General features: G+C 46.2%; 1 protein-coding gene across 6 annotated transcripts in view; it reads right to left on the minus strand.

Annotated features, from left to right (window-relative positions):
- The window catches only part of MBD5 (methyl-CpG binding domain protein 5), an 802,917-nt gene that overhangs the window by 79,913 nt on the left and 702,796 nt on the right, over nucleotides 1-20,208 (minus strand). The window contains exon 11 of one of the 6 annotated variants that reach the window (XM_069616505.1): nucleotides 15,513-15,585. The exons of the other annotated variants lie outside the window; for them this stretch is intronic. Within the exon in view, the coding sequence (XP_069472606.1) occupies nucleotides 15,538-15,585 (48 nt within the window). The 3' untranslated portion in view covers nucleotides 15,513-15,537. Of the gene's footprint in view, nucleotides 1-15,512; nucleotides 15,586-20,208 lie in introns of those variants that run through there. 6 annotated transcript variants of the gene reach the window in all.

Raw genomic sequence — 20,208 nt, forward strand, 5'->3', positions numbered from 1 at the left:
GTGGGGCTGGAGCCACTCCCTAGATTCAGAACACTGGAACTCTTCTGGAAGGCATGAACTCTTTTCTTACCAGGAACTCTTTTCTTACCTAGGCGTGGCTGTGGAAGGAGACACCTAAGCACTACAGGAGGCTATTTAAACCACACCCGGTGGATGAATCTTGCTTTGCGTTTTTCTGCACCCTCTGCAGCAGAACGCTCATCGTGTCTTCTGCATCCGGTCCTGGGCCTAAGGGAAAAGGCTTACCATCCTGAATCCAGTCTTCTGCAACACCTATAAAGGCAAGAAAGAACAGGTTAGCATTCCGGCATCTGAAAGGAAAAGGCTTACCATCCTGAATCCAGTCTTCAGCAACACCTATAAAGACAAGAAAGAACAGGTTAGCATTCCGGCATCTGAAAGGCAAAGGCTTACCTACTCTTTGTGCGCTCTGGAGGTCTTCACAGTGCATTCCGGCATCTGAAAGACAAAAGCTTACCAACTCTTCGCACGCTCCGGAGGCCGTCGGCGCTGCATCCCGCATCTGAAAGACAAAACAAGGTGCGTTTAAAGACATTGGGGAACTTTAATACTCACGTGCCAATACTCCTTTCCACATCTAACCCAGTGGGTATTCCGGCACCCTGCAGCCGCTCCGAACTTGTACCTGCAAAATAAAAAGACAGTTAGAGCGCATTGTGAAGCTGGCAACAAGCGCTTACTTACGTGCTTCCAGGCGTTTCTATTCCTCACACGGGCTCCATCTTCAACTCACTTCAGCCCGTCATCCGCCATCGCCGGAACCCTGCAAAACAAGAGACATCATTATTAAAGACTTTAAAGACATTTGAGTTACTCGAAACTTACCGTTCGTGCAGTAAACGACGGACAGCAGTCCTCTGAAGTCAAGAGGCCTGCGCTACCTATCCAGTGAGGAAACTGGTTACAGCACCCTGCCCCGAGGCAGATGGAGAGCTCGACATTCACTTACCTAAGACATCTTACTCTACACGTCAGGCATACAGTGCACAGAGGTCCAGCCCAAAGAGCCAACCGGGTGCTGCACATCACCTTTGAAGATACGGTAGTCGCCCAGTCAAGACCGGCGCCTCTGCGAGAATCAGGTGAGCGTTACAGAACGCAAAGCCTACCGCAAAACTCTCGCCCAGGCGCTATGGAAACCTCGGATACTGACCACCTAGCCCGGTTACTTGGGGAACTAAGGGCAGAAGTGCATGCAGCTCGTCAGGAAACGAATGCTCTAAGAAGGGAACTAATTATTTCCAAGGAGAGAACAGATGATCTTGCTAGACAATTGCTACAGTCACAAGCCGGACAGACCCCGCTACCCGCATCAGGGGCAAATCTTCCTTCTACATCCTCTATGAATCCAGTGCAGATCAACCTACCTGGGAATGTACCTCTGGCTCCGCCCGAACGATTTTCTGGTGACCCAAAGAGGTTTGCGGTATTTATCAATCAGTGCCGGTTGCACTTCTTATGCCGGCCAGCAGCCTTTCCAACTGATCAAGCTAAAGTAGCTTTTGTACTTTCGTACCTTAGTGGCAATGCGGCAGACTGGTCGATCCCTCTAGTTAATCAAGATGATCCGGTTCTCCATGATTTTCAAGCCTTTCAGCTTAGTATGGATTCAAAGAAAGTCGATGCAGTTCTCAAATGGCCATCACCATCCTCCGTAAAAGGTGTGCAAAGCATGTTAGGCTTCGCTAACTTTTAACGCAGGTTTATCCCCGAGTTCTCTCGAATAGTCCAGCCCATCACTGCCTTGTTAAAGAAAAACAAACGTTTTGAATGGTCTACCGAGGCGGAACAAGCTTTCCAGGATTTGAAGACTAAATTTATCTCTGCACCAATCTTAAAACACCCTCGCCCCGAACTCCCCTACATCGTGGAAACTGATGCTTCAAGCCTTGCCATGGGGGCAGTTCTATCACAAAAGGACCCGGTAACCAATCAGTTGCATCCCGTGGCATTTTGGTCCCGCAAATTCTCGCCTCCTGAAATCAATTACACGATTACTAACAAGGAACTTCTGGCTATCAAGTCTGCCTTTAAGGCTTGGCGGCATTATCTGCTGGGGGCCCGACACACCGTTACTGTGATTACGGATCACCGAAACCTGCAATATTTGAAAACCGCAAAAGCCCAATCCTCTAGACAACTCCGTTGGGCATTATTCTTTGCCGAGTTTGACTTCATAATTACCTATCGACCTGGTACAAAGAACGGTAAAGCTGATGCCCTTTCTCGGATGGGAGTGGAAGAACACTTGATTAACCCAAAACCTGTACCAATCATTCCCGAACAAAGAATTCTGGGTGTAATCGCCACAGAATCAATAGAGGAAGTTAAGGATAAAGCCAGGCAACTTGTAACTCCAGCAGACATACAGAATTGGCATCTGCAGGGAAAGGACTTTGCAGTAAAGGACAACTTATTGTATTTCCAAGAACGATTATACCTACCCAGCACAGATTTACAGAAAAAAGTAATCTCTTGTTATCACGACTCTTTAATGGAAGGTCATCCCGGTATAGCCAAGACCTCAGAAAAGATCAAGCGCTACTTCTGGTGGCCGTCTTGGAAAAAAGATATCAGAGACTTTATAATGTCCTGTGGAGTATGCGCCCAAAACAAGAGTCAAAAGGAAAGACCAGCAGGCCTCTTACGCCCTATTGACATCCCACCTCGCCCTTGGCATACGCTTTCTATGGACTTCATCACCGATCTACCTACATGCTCCGGATACAATACGATTCTAGTAATCGTGGACTTATTCTCCAAGATGGCGCATTTCATTCCGCTCAAAGGTTTGCCAACAGCAGCAACTCTGGCCCGAGAATTTCTCGAAAACATCGTACGACTGCACGGTTTTCCTTCGGTTCTAATTTCGGATCGAGGTAGTCAATTTATTTCTCATTTTTGGCGAAGTTGCTGTCGGTCGGCTCAAATTGATGTGAGACTATCGACCAGTCACCACCCTCAGACCGATGGACAAACCGAGAGGACCAATCAAACTCTGGAACAGTATTTACGCTGCATGCTGCAACAAACTGAAAAAACTTGGAAAGATATCCTTTGGATAGCCGAATATGCCTACAATAACTCTGTCCATTCGGGAACTGGGAAAACCCCGTTTTTTCTTTTGTACGGCAGTCACACTCGAACCTCGGAGTTGGATCCCCTCCAAGATCTTGAAACACCAGCAGTAGACTACCTGCATTCTACAATCACCCAAGCCTTTAAGGAAGCTGTTTCTCACCTTCAAAGGGCTAAAGAACAATACAAGAAAGGAGCAGATCAACATCGGAAGGAAGCCCCTCACTATCAAGTAGGGGATCAAGTCTGGTTATCCACCAAATATTTATCTCTAAAAGGGCCACTCACATTCAACCCAAGATACCTTGGTCCCTATTCCATCACTACCATAGTAAATCCAGTAGCGGTCAAGTTGGACTTGCCCCCACACATGAAGATACATCCGGTCTTCCACGTCTCTCTATTAAAACCTGTGCAACCTCAAACCCGACTAACCAAATCTCCAAAACCTATCCTAGTTGATGGAGAACTCGAGTTTGAAGTCAAAAGCATTCTGGACTCCAAGATCTCCAAATCTAAACTATTCTACCTAATTGACTGGAAAGGCTACGGCCCCCAAGAGAGATCCTGGGAACCTGCTGAATATGTCCACGCTCCTCGCCTAATCAAAAGATTTCACCGAACATTTCCTGACAAGCCAAAACCCCCGGAGAAGCCCGGTTTGGGAGGGTACTGTCATGATCTCTGCTTCCAAAAGGTCAGGGTTTTCCCAACTCCCTTGGAAGCAGATCCATAACCCAGGTTCCGAGTGCCAACCAGTCCCAATTGGGACCTTTTGGACCCAGTCCTGGCGCCAGTGGCACCAGGCTCATAAATATGCCCAGTCCCAGCGCTGGAAGCGCCGGGCTCATAATGCTTGGGTGGACTTACCTGCAGCAGACCATGCTGCTTACTTGCCTGCCAGTTGAGCCTCTGATCCTCTTCTGTTTGGAACTACTTTTCCTGTTGGGTGGGGCTGGAGCCACTCCCTAGATTCAGAACACTGGAACTCTTCTGGAAGGCAGGAACTCTTTTCTTACCAGGAACTCTTTTCTTACCTAGGCGTGGCTGTGGAAGGAGACACCTAAGCACTACAGGAGGCTATTTAAACCACACCCGGTGGATGAATCTTGCTTTGCGTTATTCTGCACCCTCTGCAGCAGAACGCTCATCGTGTCTTCTGCATCCGGTCCTGGGCCTAAGGGAAAAGGCTTACCATCCTGAATCCAGTCTTCTGCAACACCTATAAAGGCAAGAAAGAACAGGTTAGCATTCCGGCATCTGAAAGGAAAAGGCTTACCATCCTGAATCCAGTCTTCAGCAACACCTATAAAGACAAGAAAGAACAGGTTAGCATTCCGGCATCTGAAAGGCAAAGGCTTACCTACTCTTTGTGCGCTCCGGAGGTCTTCACAGTGCATTCCGGCATCTGAAAGACAAAAGCTTACCAACTCTTCGCACGCTCCGGAGGCCGTCGGCGCTGCATCCCGCATCTGAAAGACAAAACAAGGTGCGTTTAAAGACATTGGGGAACTTTAATACTCACGTGCCAATACTCCTTTCCACATCTAACCCAGTGGGTATTCCGGCATCCTGCAGCCGCTCCGAACTTGTACCTGCAAAATAAAAAGACATACAGAAAATGTTCGGTGTACCCGTGGTGAGGAGTAGCAGACTAGGGTACAAAATACACTGATACACAGGAAATGGTACTGCTACTGGGAAGGCTTCATCATGATTGTGTGTCGTTGAATAAAGCTAGACTCAATTTGTAAAATCAAGGAGCCTTCCTGGTTTTTACTAATGGAATATATCATGAGTGAGATATTTGGCCCAGAAAGAAGTTAAGTCCAGAAGGAAAAAATACCATGTACTCACTAGGGGTTTGTGTGATTAAATAGCTTATATTTGAAACACATATTTACAGGCTTTTATGAACATAGAACAATGATAGTAAAACAAATTTCATCATAATGTTTGCGAAATAAAAGAAAAAGAAAAAAAGAGTCTGTGCACCTTAAACATAGTGTGATAAAGTGAAAAAGTTTTTTTGTATATTTTTAAAACAAGAAACAGAAAAAAATTGGTTAGTACTTAATCAACAATTGAAAGCTTAATCCGCATTGGAGTAAATTGATGCGTTTGATCCAGTGGTCTTTATCCATCTGGGTAAATTAAATATAATTCATGATGATTGAATATCATATACAAGAAAAATTAATATTGGGCGTAATTGTCCCAACTGGTTAAGTACCAGTCAATTCCAACTGGATATATGCCAACGTCGCAGGGGGTAGTGTGAGCGGAACTCCCGCTCATAGAGGTGTCACAATCTGTATTGTTTCACTCAGCAAAGTCCCCCTTGCTTGCAAAATGACGTTTCGGCGGCCTTGACGTCCATCGTGTATCAAAAATTGGAAGGACGTGGAAGCTGCCTTCTTCAGGGCGGTTGAATAACCCCTGTGAGAGAGAGACCAGGAGAGAAAAAAACATTGCTCAATTCCTCTCCTGGTACAATGGTATTTCCCTGCTGGACTTGCAAGGGGGAATTAGTAAAAGAGTTGGCTAAAGCAGAACTCATAGGGAGATGAATACCCAAAATAGCATTAGTTAAAACTTGTGGGGAAGCGGGAACCTTAGATGGGAGATAGAGTGAACATAGTGTAGACTCTTATCTCAGTCGCTCTGTGGTGGAAAAAGTAAATAAAAGTCTCACCACAGACACCTTGTAGACACTCTCTTGGTATTGCAGACTCTCCGGACTGGGTGTAGCAAGATGGGGGGATGTTTGTAGTAGTCGTGCGTGGGGAGGCGGGAAGAAAAGTGTATTTTTCCTTGGTTAACTCACTGGGTTGCTCTGTGCGGGTTGCACCCTCGAGATAGTGCTCTGTAAACATGGTTATGGAAAAAAAAAGGAAAGAAGAGGGGGGAGGAAAAAGTATTTTGAGCAATAAGTGGGAGCAGGGGTCTTTTTAGGGTGGAGGTCTATGTGTCCCTTGTAGGGAAGAAACAGTGCAAATGGAGCCAGTACCTGGATGCAAAAATGCATAGGCTATGTCCCGGTCTCTTGTGTATGTAGGCGGTCTCCCTTAGTTGGAAGACGGTCGAGGAGAGTGTGATCCTCTGCTTTCTTTAATTCTGTGGGCAAAAAAGAAGAAGGAAGACAACTATTGTTCGAGCCAACCAGTTGTGTTGAAATTGTCTGGATTGAGTATGGAATGGGCAGGTTATTCATGAGAGAAAGGGCTTACCTGTGTCTGGGTGTGACTGGACGTCAGGTCAGGGCTTGAAGATTGCAGCCTGTTGCCAAAAGACGTGCGTTCGGCAGGCGTCGGGCTGCTATAATGAAGGCGAGCAAAGGCTGGGGGTGTGTCTGGGTGTGTGGGTCTCTTGGCCAATCCGGTGACCGAAAAAATCCACAGTTCCGATTGGTCGAAGTGGAAGCAATGCGGAACTGGATGGAACCGGGATGCCTGTCGTTTGAAACTTGTCTCGGTTAGTAGTGGTGTTGCAGAGTCGGCTGCGGAGTTTCAGAGCGTAGCGAGCTCGGTGTATGTGAATCGCAATGTGCCTGCTGAGGGTGAGTCGCTTTAGAAGAAATATTGCGCGCGAGTTGGAAACGCATAATCAGCTGAGTCGAGGGCTCGGCTGTTGGATATTCGGGTGTGTCTGCCTACAGTGAGGAGAAGGGGTGGGTGTCACTCTTTCTGGTGGGATGGTGACACAGAGGTTGTAGGCATGGGAGTCTATGTAAATAGACTCGGCACATGTTGGTCGTATTGTGTGTATTAGGAGTGAGGTATTTGAAAAAAGAAAAAAATTCAGGGCTCAACTCGCGAATGTTGGAGTGTGCCTGATTGGAGTTAGCGGAAAGGAGTGGGTGTGTCTGTGTCTGGTGAGACGGAGACATGGAGGGAGTGTGGTGCTCTGTAGGTCTCTTGGTGGCCCTGAAAGCATTTTTCAGTCTTAGTTGGCCAAAATGCAAGCTATGTGAAGCTTGACCTAAAATGAATGTTATCAGCATGGTGCTGAGTGTAGTAGATAACACTGGAGAACGTTGTGTGAACCTAGTGGTGCAGGGAGGCCATCATGGTTAGGGGCAAACAACTGCTTTCCCTGGAGTCGCGAGCTATCTTTGTGGGAAGAGTTGTTGTTCATTCAGGCCGTGTGTAACAGAATCCATTCTGTGTATCCAACGACATTCAAGATCTAACAGGCGGCCCTGGATGTTTGGTCCATTGCGAACCCGTTCGATGACCCACCATTTTATATCCTGGGTATTGTGCTTTTTGTCCATGTAGTGCTGTACTAATGGAGATGTCATATTTTTGCAGCGAATTCTAGAACGGTGTTCAGATATACGTGTACCGACATTTCTCATGGTCTGTCCAATATAACGTAGATGGCATGGGCATTCTATGCAGTATACCACCTGATTTGTTTTGCAATTCGAAACGTCATTGAGGGTCCACGTTTTTGTCCCAATCTGAAAATGTTGCATTTTAGTGGTGAATTGGCATACCGAGCAGCTTCCACACGGGTAGTGCCCTTTTAGTGGTCGGAGATTCCAGATGTGGTTTTGGGGGGGTTTTTTGTTGTACATGGAATGTACCAAATATTCTTTTAGATTGCGTCCCCTTTTGAGTGCAAATCTAGGTTTGTCTTGGTCTGGAAGACAGAGTCTGACTATGGGCCAGTACTTATAAATGATTTTTTTGATTTGAAAGGCATGTTGTCCATGGGTGATGGCACATGTGATTTTGTCATTCTCTGAGTCTCGGGTTTGAGGTGTAAGAAGTGAGTCACGACATGTAAAGCGGGCTCTTTTAAGGGATCTTGACACCAGTTTTTTAGGGTAGCCGCGTTGTTTAAGTCTGTCACTTAAAAGGTTGGCATCCTGGTAGAAATTGTCTAATGAGGTGCAGTTCCTACGGAGTCTTAGAAATTGTCCGTACGGAAGATTTTCTTTGATGTGTTGAGGGTGGTCGCTTCGGAAATGTAACAAAGTATTCCGATCGGTGGGTTTACGGAAAGTGGTACATGTTAGTTTACCTTGGTCATGTTGGATTGTCAAATCGAGAAAATGGATGGATGATTTACTGTATTCAAATGTAAATTGGATGTCTTGGCTGCATGTGTTGAGCCAGGAGCAAAATTCTAATAAGGCCTCTTCTGTGCCTTCCCATAGGCATATAATGTCGTCTATATATCGACGCCATTGTTTGATATTCTCTCTCCATCTGTTGTTATGGCTGAGGACAAATTTCGACTCAAAGTTTGCCATGAACAAAATGGCCAGACTTGGGGCAAATGCTGCCCCCATGGCGGTACCTTTTGTTTGTAGGTAGAATTGTTGGTTGAATTCAAAAAAGTTTTTGCATAGAGCCAATGTCATGATCTCAATTATAAATTCTGGGGGAGTTTTCGTATCGATGTTGGTTGCAGTCAAATATTCGTACACACAGTCAATAGCAGCTTGTTGGGGTATGCTGGTGTATAGTGCTTTGATATCTAGAGTGACTAGTAACTGGTTGTGTTGGTTGAAGTCTAAGTTTTCAAATAACTGGATAGTGTGCATGGTGTCTCTAATGTATGTTTCCGTTTGGGTGCTTATAGGTTTTAAGAAGTGGTCAACAAATTTGCATAGGGGCTCAAGTATGGATCCGCAGCCTGACACAATAGGTCTCCCTGGGGGGTTGTTGGGATTTTTGTGTATTTTAGGAAGGGCATATAGACATGGTGTTCTGCCTTGGGATGTTTGGAGGAATTCCGATTCTTTTTCCGATATCCAGTCTCTTTCTAGTGCAAATGCCACCATAGCTGAAATTTCTGTTTTTAAGTCTTTGGTGGGATCTTTCTTTAGTACTTTGTAACTTTCTGAATCGTTCAAGAGTTCCATAATCATGTGGTGATATTGATCTGATTTCATGATTACGATCCCACCTCCTTTGTCTGCAGGTTTGATAATAAGTTCCGGTTGTTTAGATAGTGTAGAGAGAGCCTCTCTTTCTTGTCTGGTAATATTTTGTTGTTTATTGGTGCTGTTTCTCTTACTTAGTACTCTGAGGTCCCGTAGGACGCATCTTTCAAACGTAAGGAGATCATCTGGGATCTGACTGTCGGAGGGTGTAAATGAGGATTTAGGATATAAGCCTGTATCAGAGACTGTTTCCGTGTCTCCGTGTTCATGAAAAAAAGCCCGTAGTCTCACGGTACGGAGGAACCTTCGAATTTCCATTTCACTGTTGTACCAATCAGTGTTGCTGGTAGGTACAAAAGATAAGCCTTTAGAGAGTATAGAGATCTGTGAAGCTGTGAGTGGAACCTTTGCTAGGTTAAAAATGGGTAGTTCTTGATCTGATTCTATGTTTGTCTTCTCCTGCGTCTCGGTCGTCTGCGTTGGCCTTGGAAGGTGGGGTTCCATGGTGGTGGGCCCCAACCGCCACCTGTCCCTCCCCGGCCTAAAAAAGGAAACGGGGGAGGTGGTATGAAATTCTGTGGTTGTTGGTAACCGAATTGGTTAGGTTGAAATTGGTTGTAACCCCAATTGGAGTTGTCACTTGATGAGCTGCTGCTAGACCCTAAAAAATTAACCCCTCTCCTCCTTGGTCTTTGCTGTCCAGATTGGGAATTTCCAGTTTGTTTGATATTTTTTGAAAATTCCTCAGTTGTGTAGGGGTATACTAATTCGGTGTTGAACTCTTTAATGTCTTTCTGTAGTTTATTCGTTTTACGAGTCAAAGTGTTGGTTTTGAAAGTGGCAAATTGTTTATTTATTGCCTCTATTTGACTTTTGGCGTCAGAGATGAGTGTGTTGTTTATGAATCTCCGCTCTTCATCTTCCAAGGATTTTTGAAGTTCCGAACTAATTCGTTGTGCAGTTGTTACTGTGAGGACCATAAGGTCCCTACTGCATTTGGTGGCAATGTAACTAAAGTTAGTGGTGTATTCTTTGTCCTCTAAAAAGAGGCAAGGTTCATTTCTGACTATTAGACCGGTGGGAATGATGCTTGCTCTTAGGTATTCTTTCAAAAAGTGGCCATGTAGTTCTGTTCTGAAAACTTTTTTCTTAAGTTTTAGAATCTCCTCTCCTGTGTTGGCAGAGGGAACTGGAGTATTGGGACCAAGGGGGTCAAAAAATGAGGGTCCTGAAAGTAGGTCGGATGTCTGTTCTTCCGTGTAACTTAAGGTGGCACTTTCGGCCATAGTTTGTGTAAAACCAGGTTACTATCTCGCAGACCGAGAGGGAGAGTCTGCCTTCTCAAGGGAAAATGTGTCAAATGGTATACTAAGATTAAAAACGGTTCCTATGTTTGAACACTAGACAGGGTTACTACTACTCTAGTGTATTGGAGGATGGGCTAATTAAGCAGAACATAGATGAATAGAGCCCTAATCTCTCCGCTCACCTAACCGAAGGGACAACCAATGGTTGTCTAAAATATAAAAGTTATACAGAAAATGTTCGGTGTACCCGTGGTGAGGAGTAGCAGACTAGGGTACAAAATACACTGATACACAGGAAATGGTACTGCTACTGGGAAGGCTTCATCATGATTGTGTGTCGTTGAATAAAGCTAGACTCAATTTGTAAAATCAAGGAGCCTTCCTGGTTTTTACTAATGGAATATATCATGAGTGAGATATTTGGCCCAGAAAGAAGTTAAGTCCAGAAGGAAAAAATACCATGTACTCACTAGGGGTTTGTGTGATTAAATAGCTTATATTTGAAACACATATTTACAGGCTTTTATGAACATAGAACAATGATAGTAAAACAAATTTCATCATAATGTTTGCGAAATAAAAGAAAAAGAAAAAAAGAGTCTGTGCACCTTAAACATAGTGTGATAAAGTGAAAAAGTTTTTTTGTATATTTTTAAAACAAGAAACAGAAAAAAATTGGTTAGTACTTAATCAACAATTGAAAGCTTAATCCGCATTGGAGTAAATTGATGCGTTTGATCCAGTGGTCTTTATCCATCTGGGTAAATTAAATATAATTCATGATGATTGAATATCATATACAAGAAAAATTAATATTGGGCGTAATTGTCCCAACTGGTTAAGTACCAGTCAATTCCAACTGGATATATGCCAACGTCGCAGGGGGTAGTGTGAGCGGAACTCCCGCTCATAGAGGTGTCACAATCTGTATTGTTTCACTCAGCAAAGTCCCCCTTGCTTGCAAAATGACGTTTCGGCGGCCTTGACGTCCATCGTGTATCAAAAATTGGAAGGACGTGGAAGCTGCCTTCTTCAGGGCGGTTGAATAACCCCTGTGAGAGAGAGACCAGGAGAGAAAAAAACATTGCTCAATTCCTCTCCTGGTACAATGGTATTTCCCTGCTGGACTTGCAAGGGGGAATTAGTAAAAGAGTTGGCTAAAGCAGAACTCATAGGGAGATGAATACCCAAAATAGCATTAGTTAAAACTTGTGGGGAAGCGGGAACCTTAGATGGGAGATAGAGTGAACATAGTGTAGACTCTTATCTCAGTCGCTCTGTGGTGGAAAAAGTAAATAAAAGTCTCACCACAGACACCTTGTAGACACTCTCTTGGTATTGCAGACTCTCCGGACTGGGTGTAGCAAGATGGGGGGATGTTTGTAGTAGTCGTGCGTGGGGAGGCGGGAAGAAAAGTGTATTTTTCCTTGGTTAACTCACTGGGTTGCTCTGTGCGGGTTGCACCCTCGAGATAGTGCTCTGTAAACATGGTTATGGAAAAAAAGGAAAGAAGAGGGGGGAGGAAAAAGTATTTTGAGCAATAAGTGGGAGCAGGGGTCTTTTTAGGGTGGAGGTCTATGTGTCCCTTGTAGGGAAGAAACAGTGCAAATGGAGCCAGTACCTGGATGCAAAAATGCATAGGCTATGTCCCGGTCTCTTGTGTATGTAGGCGGTCTCCCTTAGTTGGAAGACGGTCGAGGAGAGTGTGATCCTCTGCTTTCTTTAATTCTGTGGGCAAAAAAGAAGAAGGAAGACAACTATTGTTCGAGCCAACCAGTTGTGTTGAAATTGTCTGGATTGAGTATGGAATGGGCAGGTTATTCATGAGAGAAAGGGCTTACCTGTGTCTGGGTGTGACTGGACGTCAGGTCAGGGCTTGAAGATTGCAGCCTGTTGCCAAAAGACGTGCGTTCGGCAGGCGTCGGGCTGCTATAATGAAGGCGAGCAAAGGCTGGGGGTGTGTCTGGGTGTGTGGGTCTCTTGGCCAATCCGGTGACCGAAAAAATCCACAGTTCCGATTGGTCGAAGTGGAAGCAATGCGGAACTGGATGGAACCGGGATGCCTGTCGTTTGAAACTTGTCTCGGTTAGTAGTGGTGTTGCAGAGTCGGCTGCGGAGTTTCAGAGCGTAGCGAGCTCGGTGTATGTGAATCGCAATGTGCCTGCTGAGGGTGAGTCGCTTTAGAAGAAATATTGCGCGCGAGTTGGAAACGCATAATCAGCTGAGTCGAGGGCTCGGCTGTTGGATATTCGGGTGTGTCTGCCTACAGTGAGGAGAAGGGGTGGGTGTCACTCTTTCTGGTGGGATGGTGACACAGAGGTTGTAGGCATGGGAGTCTATGTAAATAGACTCGGCACATGTTGGTCGTATTGTGTGTATTAGGAGTGAGGTATTTGAAAAAAGAAAAAAATTCAGGGCTCAACTCGCGAATGTTGGAGTGTGCCTGATTGGAGTTAGCGGAAAGGAGTGGGTGTGTCTGTGTCTGGTGAGACGGAGACATGGAGGGAGTGTGGTGCTCTGTAGGTCTCTTGGTGGCCCTGAAAGCATTTTTCAGTCTTAGTTGGCCAAAATGCAAGCTATGTGAAGCTTGACCTAAAATGAATGTTATCAGCATGGTGCTGAGTGTAGTAGATAACACTGGAGAACGTTGTGTGAACCTAGTGGTGCAGGGAGGCCATCATGGTTAGGGGCAAACAACTGCTTTCCCTGGAGTCGCGAGCTATCTTTGTGGGAAGAGTTGTTGTTCATTCAGGCCGTGTGTAACAGAATCCATTCTGTGTATCCAACGACATTCAAGATCTAACAGGCGGCCCTGGATGTTTGGTCCATTGCGAACCCGTTCGATGACCCACCATTTTATATCCTGGGTATTGTGCTTTTTGTCCATGTAGTGCTGTACTAATGGAGATGTCATATTTTTGCAGCGAATTCTAGAACGGTGTTCAGATATACGTGTACCGACATTTCTCATGGTCTGTCCAATATAACGTAGATGGCATGGGCATTCTATGCAGTATACCACCTGATTTGTTTTGCAATTCGAAACGTCATTGAGGGTCCACGTTTTTGTCCCAATCTGAAAATGTTGCATTTTAGTGGTGAATTGGCATACCGAGCAGCTTCCACACGGGTAGTGCCCTTTTAGTGGTCGGAGATTCCAGATGTGGTTTTGGGGGGGTTTTTTGTTGTACATGGAATGTACCAAATATTCTTTTAGATTGCGTCCCCTTTTGAGTGCAAATCTAGGTTTGTCTTGGTCTGGAAGACAGAGTCTGACTATGGGCCAGTACTTATAAATGATTTTTTTGATTTGAAAGGCATGTTGTCCATGGGTGATGGCACATGTGATTTTGTCATTCTCTGAGTCTCGGGTTTGAGGTGTAAGAAGTGAGTCACGACATGTAAAGCGGGCTCTTTTAAGGGATCTTGACACCAGTTTTTTAGGGTAGCCGCGTTGTTTAAGTCTGTCACTTAAAAGGTTGGCATCCTGGTAGAAATTGTCTAATGAGGTGCAGTTCCTACGGAGTCTTAGAAATTGTCCGTACGGAAGATTTTCTTTGATGTGTTGAGGGTGGTCGCTTCGGAAATGTAACAAAGTATTCCGATCGGTGGGTTTACGGAAAGTGGTACATGTTAGTTTACCTTGGTCATGTTGGATTGTCAAATCGAGAAAATGGATGGATGATTTACTGTATTCAAATGTAAATTGGATGTCTTGGCTGCATGTGTTGAGCCAGGAGCAAAATTCTAATAAGGCCTCTTCTGTGCCTTCCCATAGGCATATAATGTCGTCTATATATCGACGCCATTGTTTGATATTCTCTCTCCATCTGTTGTTATGGCTGAGGACAAATTTCGACTCAAAGTTTGCCATGAACAAAATGGCCAGACTTGGGGCAAATGCTGCCCCCATGGCGGTACCTTTTGTTTGTAGGTAGAATTGTTGGTTGAATTCAAAAAAGTTTTTGCATAGAGCCAATGTCATGATCTCAATTATAAATTCTGGGGGAGTTTTCGTATCGATGTTGGTTGCAGTCAAATATTCGTACACACAGTCAATAGCAGCTTGTTGGGGTATGCTGGTGTATAGTGCTTTGATATCTAGAGTGACTAGTAACTGGTTGTGTTGGTTGAAGTCTAAGTTTTCAAATAACTGGATAGTGTGCATGGTGTCTCTAATGTATGTTTCCGTTTGGGTGCTTATAGGTTTTAAGAAGTGGTCAACAAATTTGCATAGGGGCTCAAGTATGGATCCGCAGCCTGACACAATAGGTCTCCCTGGGGGGTTGTTGGGATTTTTGTGTATTTTAGGAAGGGCATATAGACATGGTGTTCTGCCTTGGGATGTTTGGAGGAATTCCGATTCTTTTTCCGATATCCAGTCTCTTTCTAGTGCAAATGCCACCATAGCTGAAATTTCTGTTTTTAAGTCTTTGGTGGGATCTTTCTTTAGTACTTTGTAACTTTCTGAATCGTTCAAGAGTTCCATAATCATGTGGTGATATTGATCTGATTTCATGATTACGATCCCACCTCCTTTGTCTGCAGGTTTGATAATAAGTTCCGGTTGTTTAGATAGTGTAGAGAGAGCCTCTCTTTCTTGTCTGGTAATATTTTGTTGTTTATTGGTGCTGTTTCTCTTACTTAGTACTCTGAGGTCCCGTAGGACGCATCTTTCAAACGTAAGGAGATCATCTGGGATCTGACTGTCGGAGGGTGTAAATGAGGATTTAGGATATAAGCCTGTATCAGAGACTGTTTCCGTGTCTCCGTGTTCATGAAAAAAAGCCCGTAGTCTCACGGTACGGAGGAACCTTCGAATTTCCATTTCACTGTTGTACCAATCAGTGTTGCTGGTAGGTACAAAAGATAAGCCTTTAGAGAGTATAGAGATCTGTGAAGCTGTGAGTGGAAGGCAAGAAAGAACAGGTTAGCATTCCGGCATCTGAAAGGAAAAGGCTTACCATCCTGAATCCAGTCTTCAGCAACACCTATAAAGACAAGAAAGAACAGGTTAGCATTCCGGCATCTGAAAGGCAAAGGCTTACCTACTCTTTGTGCGCTCCGGAGGTCTTCACAGTGCATTCCGGCATCTGAAAGACAAAAGCTTACCAACTCTTCGCACGCTCCGGAGGCCGTCGGCGCTGCATCCCGCATCTGAAAGACAAAACAAGGTGCGTTTAAAGACATTGGGGAACTTTAATACTCACGTGCCAATACTCCTTTCCACATCTAACCCAGTGGGTATTCCGGCATCCTGCAGCCGCTCCGAACTTGTACCTGCAAAATAAAAAGACAGTTAGAGCGCATTGTGAAGCTGGCAACAAGCGCTTACTTACGTGCTTCCAGGCGCTTCTATTCCTCACACGGGCTCCATCTTCAACTCACTTCAGCCCGTCATCCGCCATCGCCGGAACCCTGCAAAACAAGAGACATCATTATTAAAGACTTTAAAGACATTTGAGTTACTCGAAACTTACCGTTCGTGCAGTAAACGACGGACAGCAGTCCTCTGAAGTCAAGAGGCCTGCGCTACCTATCCAGTGAGGAAACTGGTTACAGCACCCTGCCCCGAGGCAGATGGAGAGCTCGACATTCACTTACCTAAGACATCTTACTCTACACGTCAGGCATACAGTGCACAGAGGTCCAGCCCAAAGAGCCAACCGGGTGCTGCACATCACCTTTGAAGATACGGTAGTCGCCCAGTCAAGACCGGCGCCTCTGCGAGAATCAGGTGAGCGTTACAAAATGAAACAAAAAGTTGATCAGTTGTACTGAATGACTTAGTACATGCCACACAGAATTTGAGGGCACGCACCACATCCAGTGTGATCAGTGTTTGCTCTGGTGGAGACGTTGGTGTGCCAAAGAAAACTGGCAAAACCGCCTGCTGATTTAGATGGGAACAGCTTTGTTCTTGTGAAACGTCAAATAGGGCGGTTTTGTGGATTTCACCTGCTCGCCTGGCTGAAGTTATGGTCACCAAGAATGCTGTTTTCCAGGAAAGATGTTTAATAGATGCTTGGTGCATGGGCTCAAACCGGCGGCTTCATAAATCTTGCGAGTAGCACATTGAGCTCCTATGCTGACGCTGTGCGAGGGACAGGTAGAAAAGATGGAACAGCCCACGCAAAAATTCTTTTAACAGCCAGTCAGACGACAGGGATTGAACCCCTGCAGTGCGGTTGTACCTGAATATCACAGGTAGGTGCACCTTAATGGAAGAATGCGTTAATCCAGATTGAGCCAGGGAGAACAGATAGGGCAATAGATCCTCCAGCCGGATGTTCTGAGGTCGCAGCTGCTGGTTTGTGCACCATACATGAAAATGCTTCCACTTACTCTTATAGCATATCAAGGTAGACGGAGCTCTAGCCCTGGCCAGGATCGCCTGGCAATCTTGCAGAAGGGACAGAGCCCCGAACTCTAAGAACACAGGAGCCAGGTCGTGGTGCAGTACCGCTCCCTGGTTCCTGGACAGGAGCGATTGGTGTGGGTGCAGCTTGATCAGTGTTGCTGACAAGAGGGCAAGGAGGTCGGAGTACCAAAACTGTCTTGGCCACGCAAGGGCCACTAATATCCGTTTGCACCAATAGAGTCTAAAGGTATGTAGGACTCGAGGCACCAGAAGAATGAGGGGAAATGCATGCAGAAACTTCCCTTACCATAGAAATGCAAATGCGTCCTCCAAGCTCTCCGGATGGAGTAAGCGGCTGGCAAAGGTCTTGCAGCGACTGTTTGAAACAACAAGTGAAGCTGGTCGTTGTGCAGTTCCCATTCGTGGCAAGAGCGTAACTCCCTGCTGAGGGAGTCTTCCAGAGTGTTCTGAATCCCCAGTAGATGAAGGGGATGAGAAACATGCCCTGCTGTAGAGTCCAATGCCACAGGGCTTGGGCCTCCCTAGAAAGCAGTGGGGACCTTGTTCCTCCTTGCTTGCGGACATAAAACATCAATGTTGTGTTGTCAGTGTAAATCCGTACCACCCTTCCCCTCAGGAGGGAAAGCAAGGACTTCAGGGCCCAAAGTATTGCTTGTTGCTCCAGCAAGCTGATGTGCTGGCTCTTGTCCTCCTCCGACCGGTGTGTTGGTCTTGACGTGGGCACCCCAGTCCTGCAGTGAAGCACCTGTTGTGACGGTGGCTTGATGGTCTGGCAACCTGAAGGGGGCGCCCTGCACCAGATGTTCCCTCACTGACCACCAGCAAAGGCTCAGTTTGAAAACAGGTGTCATAGCAATACGCTCGTCCCAGGACCCCGAGGCTTGGATCGTTTGGGCATCCAGGAATTTCTGCACCAGTCTCATGTGTAACCGGCAGTTGGTGATCAACGGGATGCATGATGACAGCATCCCCAGCAGGGATATGTAGTTGCGGACTGGCGTTACCTGGGCGCCGTTGAGACAGTGCACCATTTCTAGAAGAGCTGCCACCCTTTCGTACGAGGGTCTGCTGGTGCAGGTTTGAGTGTCGAGTCTTGCTCCGAGATAGAGTCCCTCTTGTTCCTGCTCCCACCTGCGAGGCTAAAAACCTATGGGTCATCTTCAACTCCACATTATTTTTTTCTCCTGACATCTCTGACGTCTCTAAGAAGGCAAACTACCAACTGCACCTCCTCTTCCTTTCCTCTCCTTCCCCCAGAAGCTTACTGTCTCTAGAGCTCTGGTTCTCTCTAGACTGGACTACTGCAACAGCCTCTTTCTAAATCTGCCCACTTCTACTCTCCACCCTGTGCAACTCACCCAGAACAGGACTGCAAGACTTGTCCTTGGCCTCAAGCCCAGGGATCGTATATCTCTCCAGCCCTGAAATCTCTTCATTGGCTCCCAGTGGCTCCAAGGATTAAATTCAAGACCCTTTGCATTGTCCACAGGCCTTCTGGGGCCTGGGTCCAAAATAACTAACTCTCTCTCTGTAAATACCTTCCCACTCAAGCTCTTCGCTCCTCCACCTCCAACTCCCTCAGGGTCAGTTGCTTCTCCAAGCAACTAGTTGGTGGTAGATCTCTTTCCTCGGCTGGGACCGCCCTCTGGACCAGCCTCCCTGCCACTCTGAAACTTGAGGAGAACCATCTCCAGTTCCGGAAGCACCTTAAGACTTTCCTCTTTGCTTCTGCCTTCACTCTTCCTCTCCCCTGCTGATCTGTCTGGTTTGGCACTGTGTACCTGGTTACCCTCTGATTTCGGGCCAAGGTCCTGCCCAACCAGCCACACACCCGCACTGTCTCCTGGCAACCCCTGCACGTGGGTCTGTATCTGTACCCCTACCGTGCCCTTACCTGCACTTATCAGACACCCCATCTGCGCTTTAAACCTTGCACTTGCCACCTTGCTGGCTGCACTACCAGTTGTTGTTTTATCCTTTGCCCAGCACTTCTCCCCTCTCCCTTGCACTTTCTTCCTTCCCTCTCCCCTGCACTTGCACATTCTCAATGTCACTGGGCCTAGTAAGATCGTTGTTTTGTCCTCCCCTGTTCCGCTCCCTTGTCTCGTCATGCTCTGAAACACTTGTGTATAAGCGCAATACAAATAAAATATCATATCATATCATGTAGACACTGGCAGTGTTGGTTTCTGCCAGCAGATAGGAGGCAGCTCTTACCAACCAGTCGTCTAGTATTGGGTAGATGTGAACGCCCCTCCGCCGCAGGTGAGCCAACACTGGATCAAGGCCTTTGGTAAATATCTGCAGAGCAGACCGGAGGCCGAATGGAACAGCCTTGAACTGATAATGTACTTCTGCCACACCTCGCTCCCAAAATTGGTCTCTGTGGAGGAGATTGAGGCATGTTGGTCCAGTATTGCGGTCTACTTCCAAGACGGCGCCAGGTGTTCCATGCAACGTTCTAGTTGTTGATCCTACTTCCGCGTCTTTCCTTTCTCTGCCTGGTTTTGATGTTGTCAGAGGATATGAGCAATGTGGTGAAAGAACCCGGCGCGTCGCTACTCCAGTAGCATACGCTCTGTGAGTTTGCTTCCTAGCAGTAGTTACTCCACGTGTATCGTGTTAGCAATCTTACTAACCTTTCCTCTTTCGATCCTCCACAGAAACAAACTGCGCCCTAGCATTCGGTCCCCCTTGCTTCCTTTCTCTTACCGGCATCCCGGGACTCAGTACGCACTGGTAGGCTCTGCCTTGTTTACATCCCGCTACAGCTCCACAAGTAGATGTGTTCAGACCTGCTGCTTTCTCCCCATTCAGTCGTGCTACAACCCTTCCTTGCTACAAACCAGACATCCATTCCGAAACTCTCATTCACACTATAGCGGTAGTTGGTTGTTATCGCATTATTCAATATAGCCCTTTCCGCCACCGTTACAGTCTCACACATAGTTTCATTTTGCCTGGTTCTTCCATTCACTCTTCAGCACAGCAGTTCCAAGACCTGGCACACCATTCCGAAGTCCTGGTACGCAGTCTGAAACTCCTCGAACATTCTTCACTCCTCTCATTCCGCACATATTTACCTTTCTCTCCATATCCCTCAGTCCTGCAGCAAGTCTGACCGCCAGCCATGGAACTACTTTCCTTCCAGACTGCAGTATTAGAAGTCTCTGCATCCTGAGTCAAATAGACTTCACCGCACAAACAGCAACTGCTTGCACGGACGGAAGAGTTCCTGATTCAGGGTTTTTCTTCCTCTAGAAGGCTTTCCCTGGGGTTCTTGTCCATCCAGGATCTGCATATTCATAAGACCAGGGAGCGTGCAAGGATCCTAGGAAACCTCTCGCATTCCACAAGCAGTTGCATCTGGTACAGGTTAGTGCTGGCAACTTTCGCTCATTATCGCTTGTTTAACTTGACCTGTTTACAACGTCTGCCACCACAAAGCGTAGGTAGCGCTGGTGTGAGAGGCAAATAGGGATGTGAAAGTAGGCATCCTCGAGGTCAAAGGACACCAAGAA

This window comes from Ambystoma mexicanum, chromosome 9 (assembly GCF_040938575.1).
Source record: "Ambystoma mexicanum isolate Mex_15411 chromosome 9, UKY_AmexF1_1, whole genome shotgun sequence".
In the NCBI taxonomy this organism is placed as follows: Eukaryota; Metazoa; Chordata; class Amphibia; order Caudata; family Ambystomatidae; genus Ambystoma; species Ambystoma mexicanum.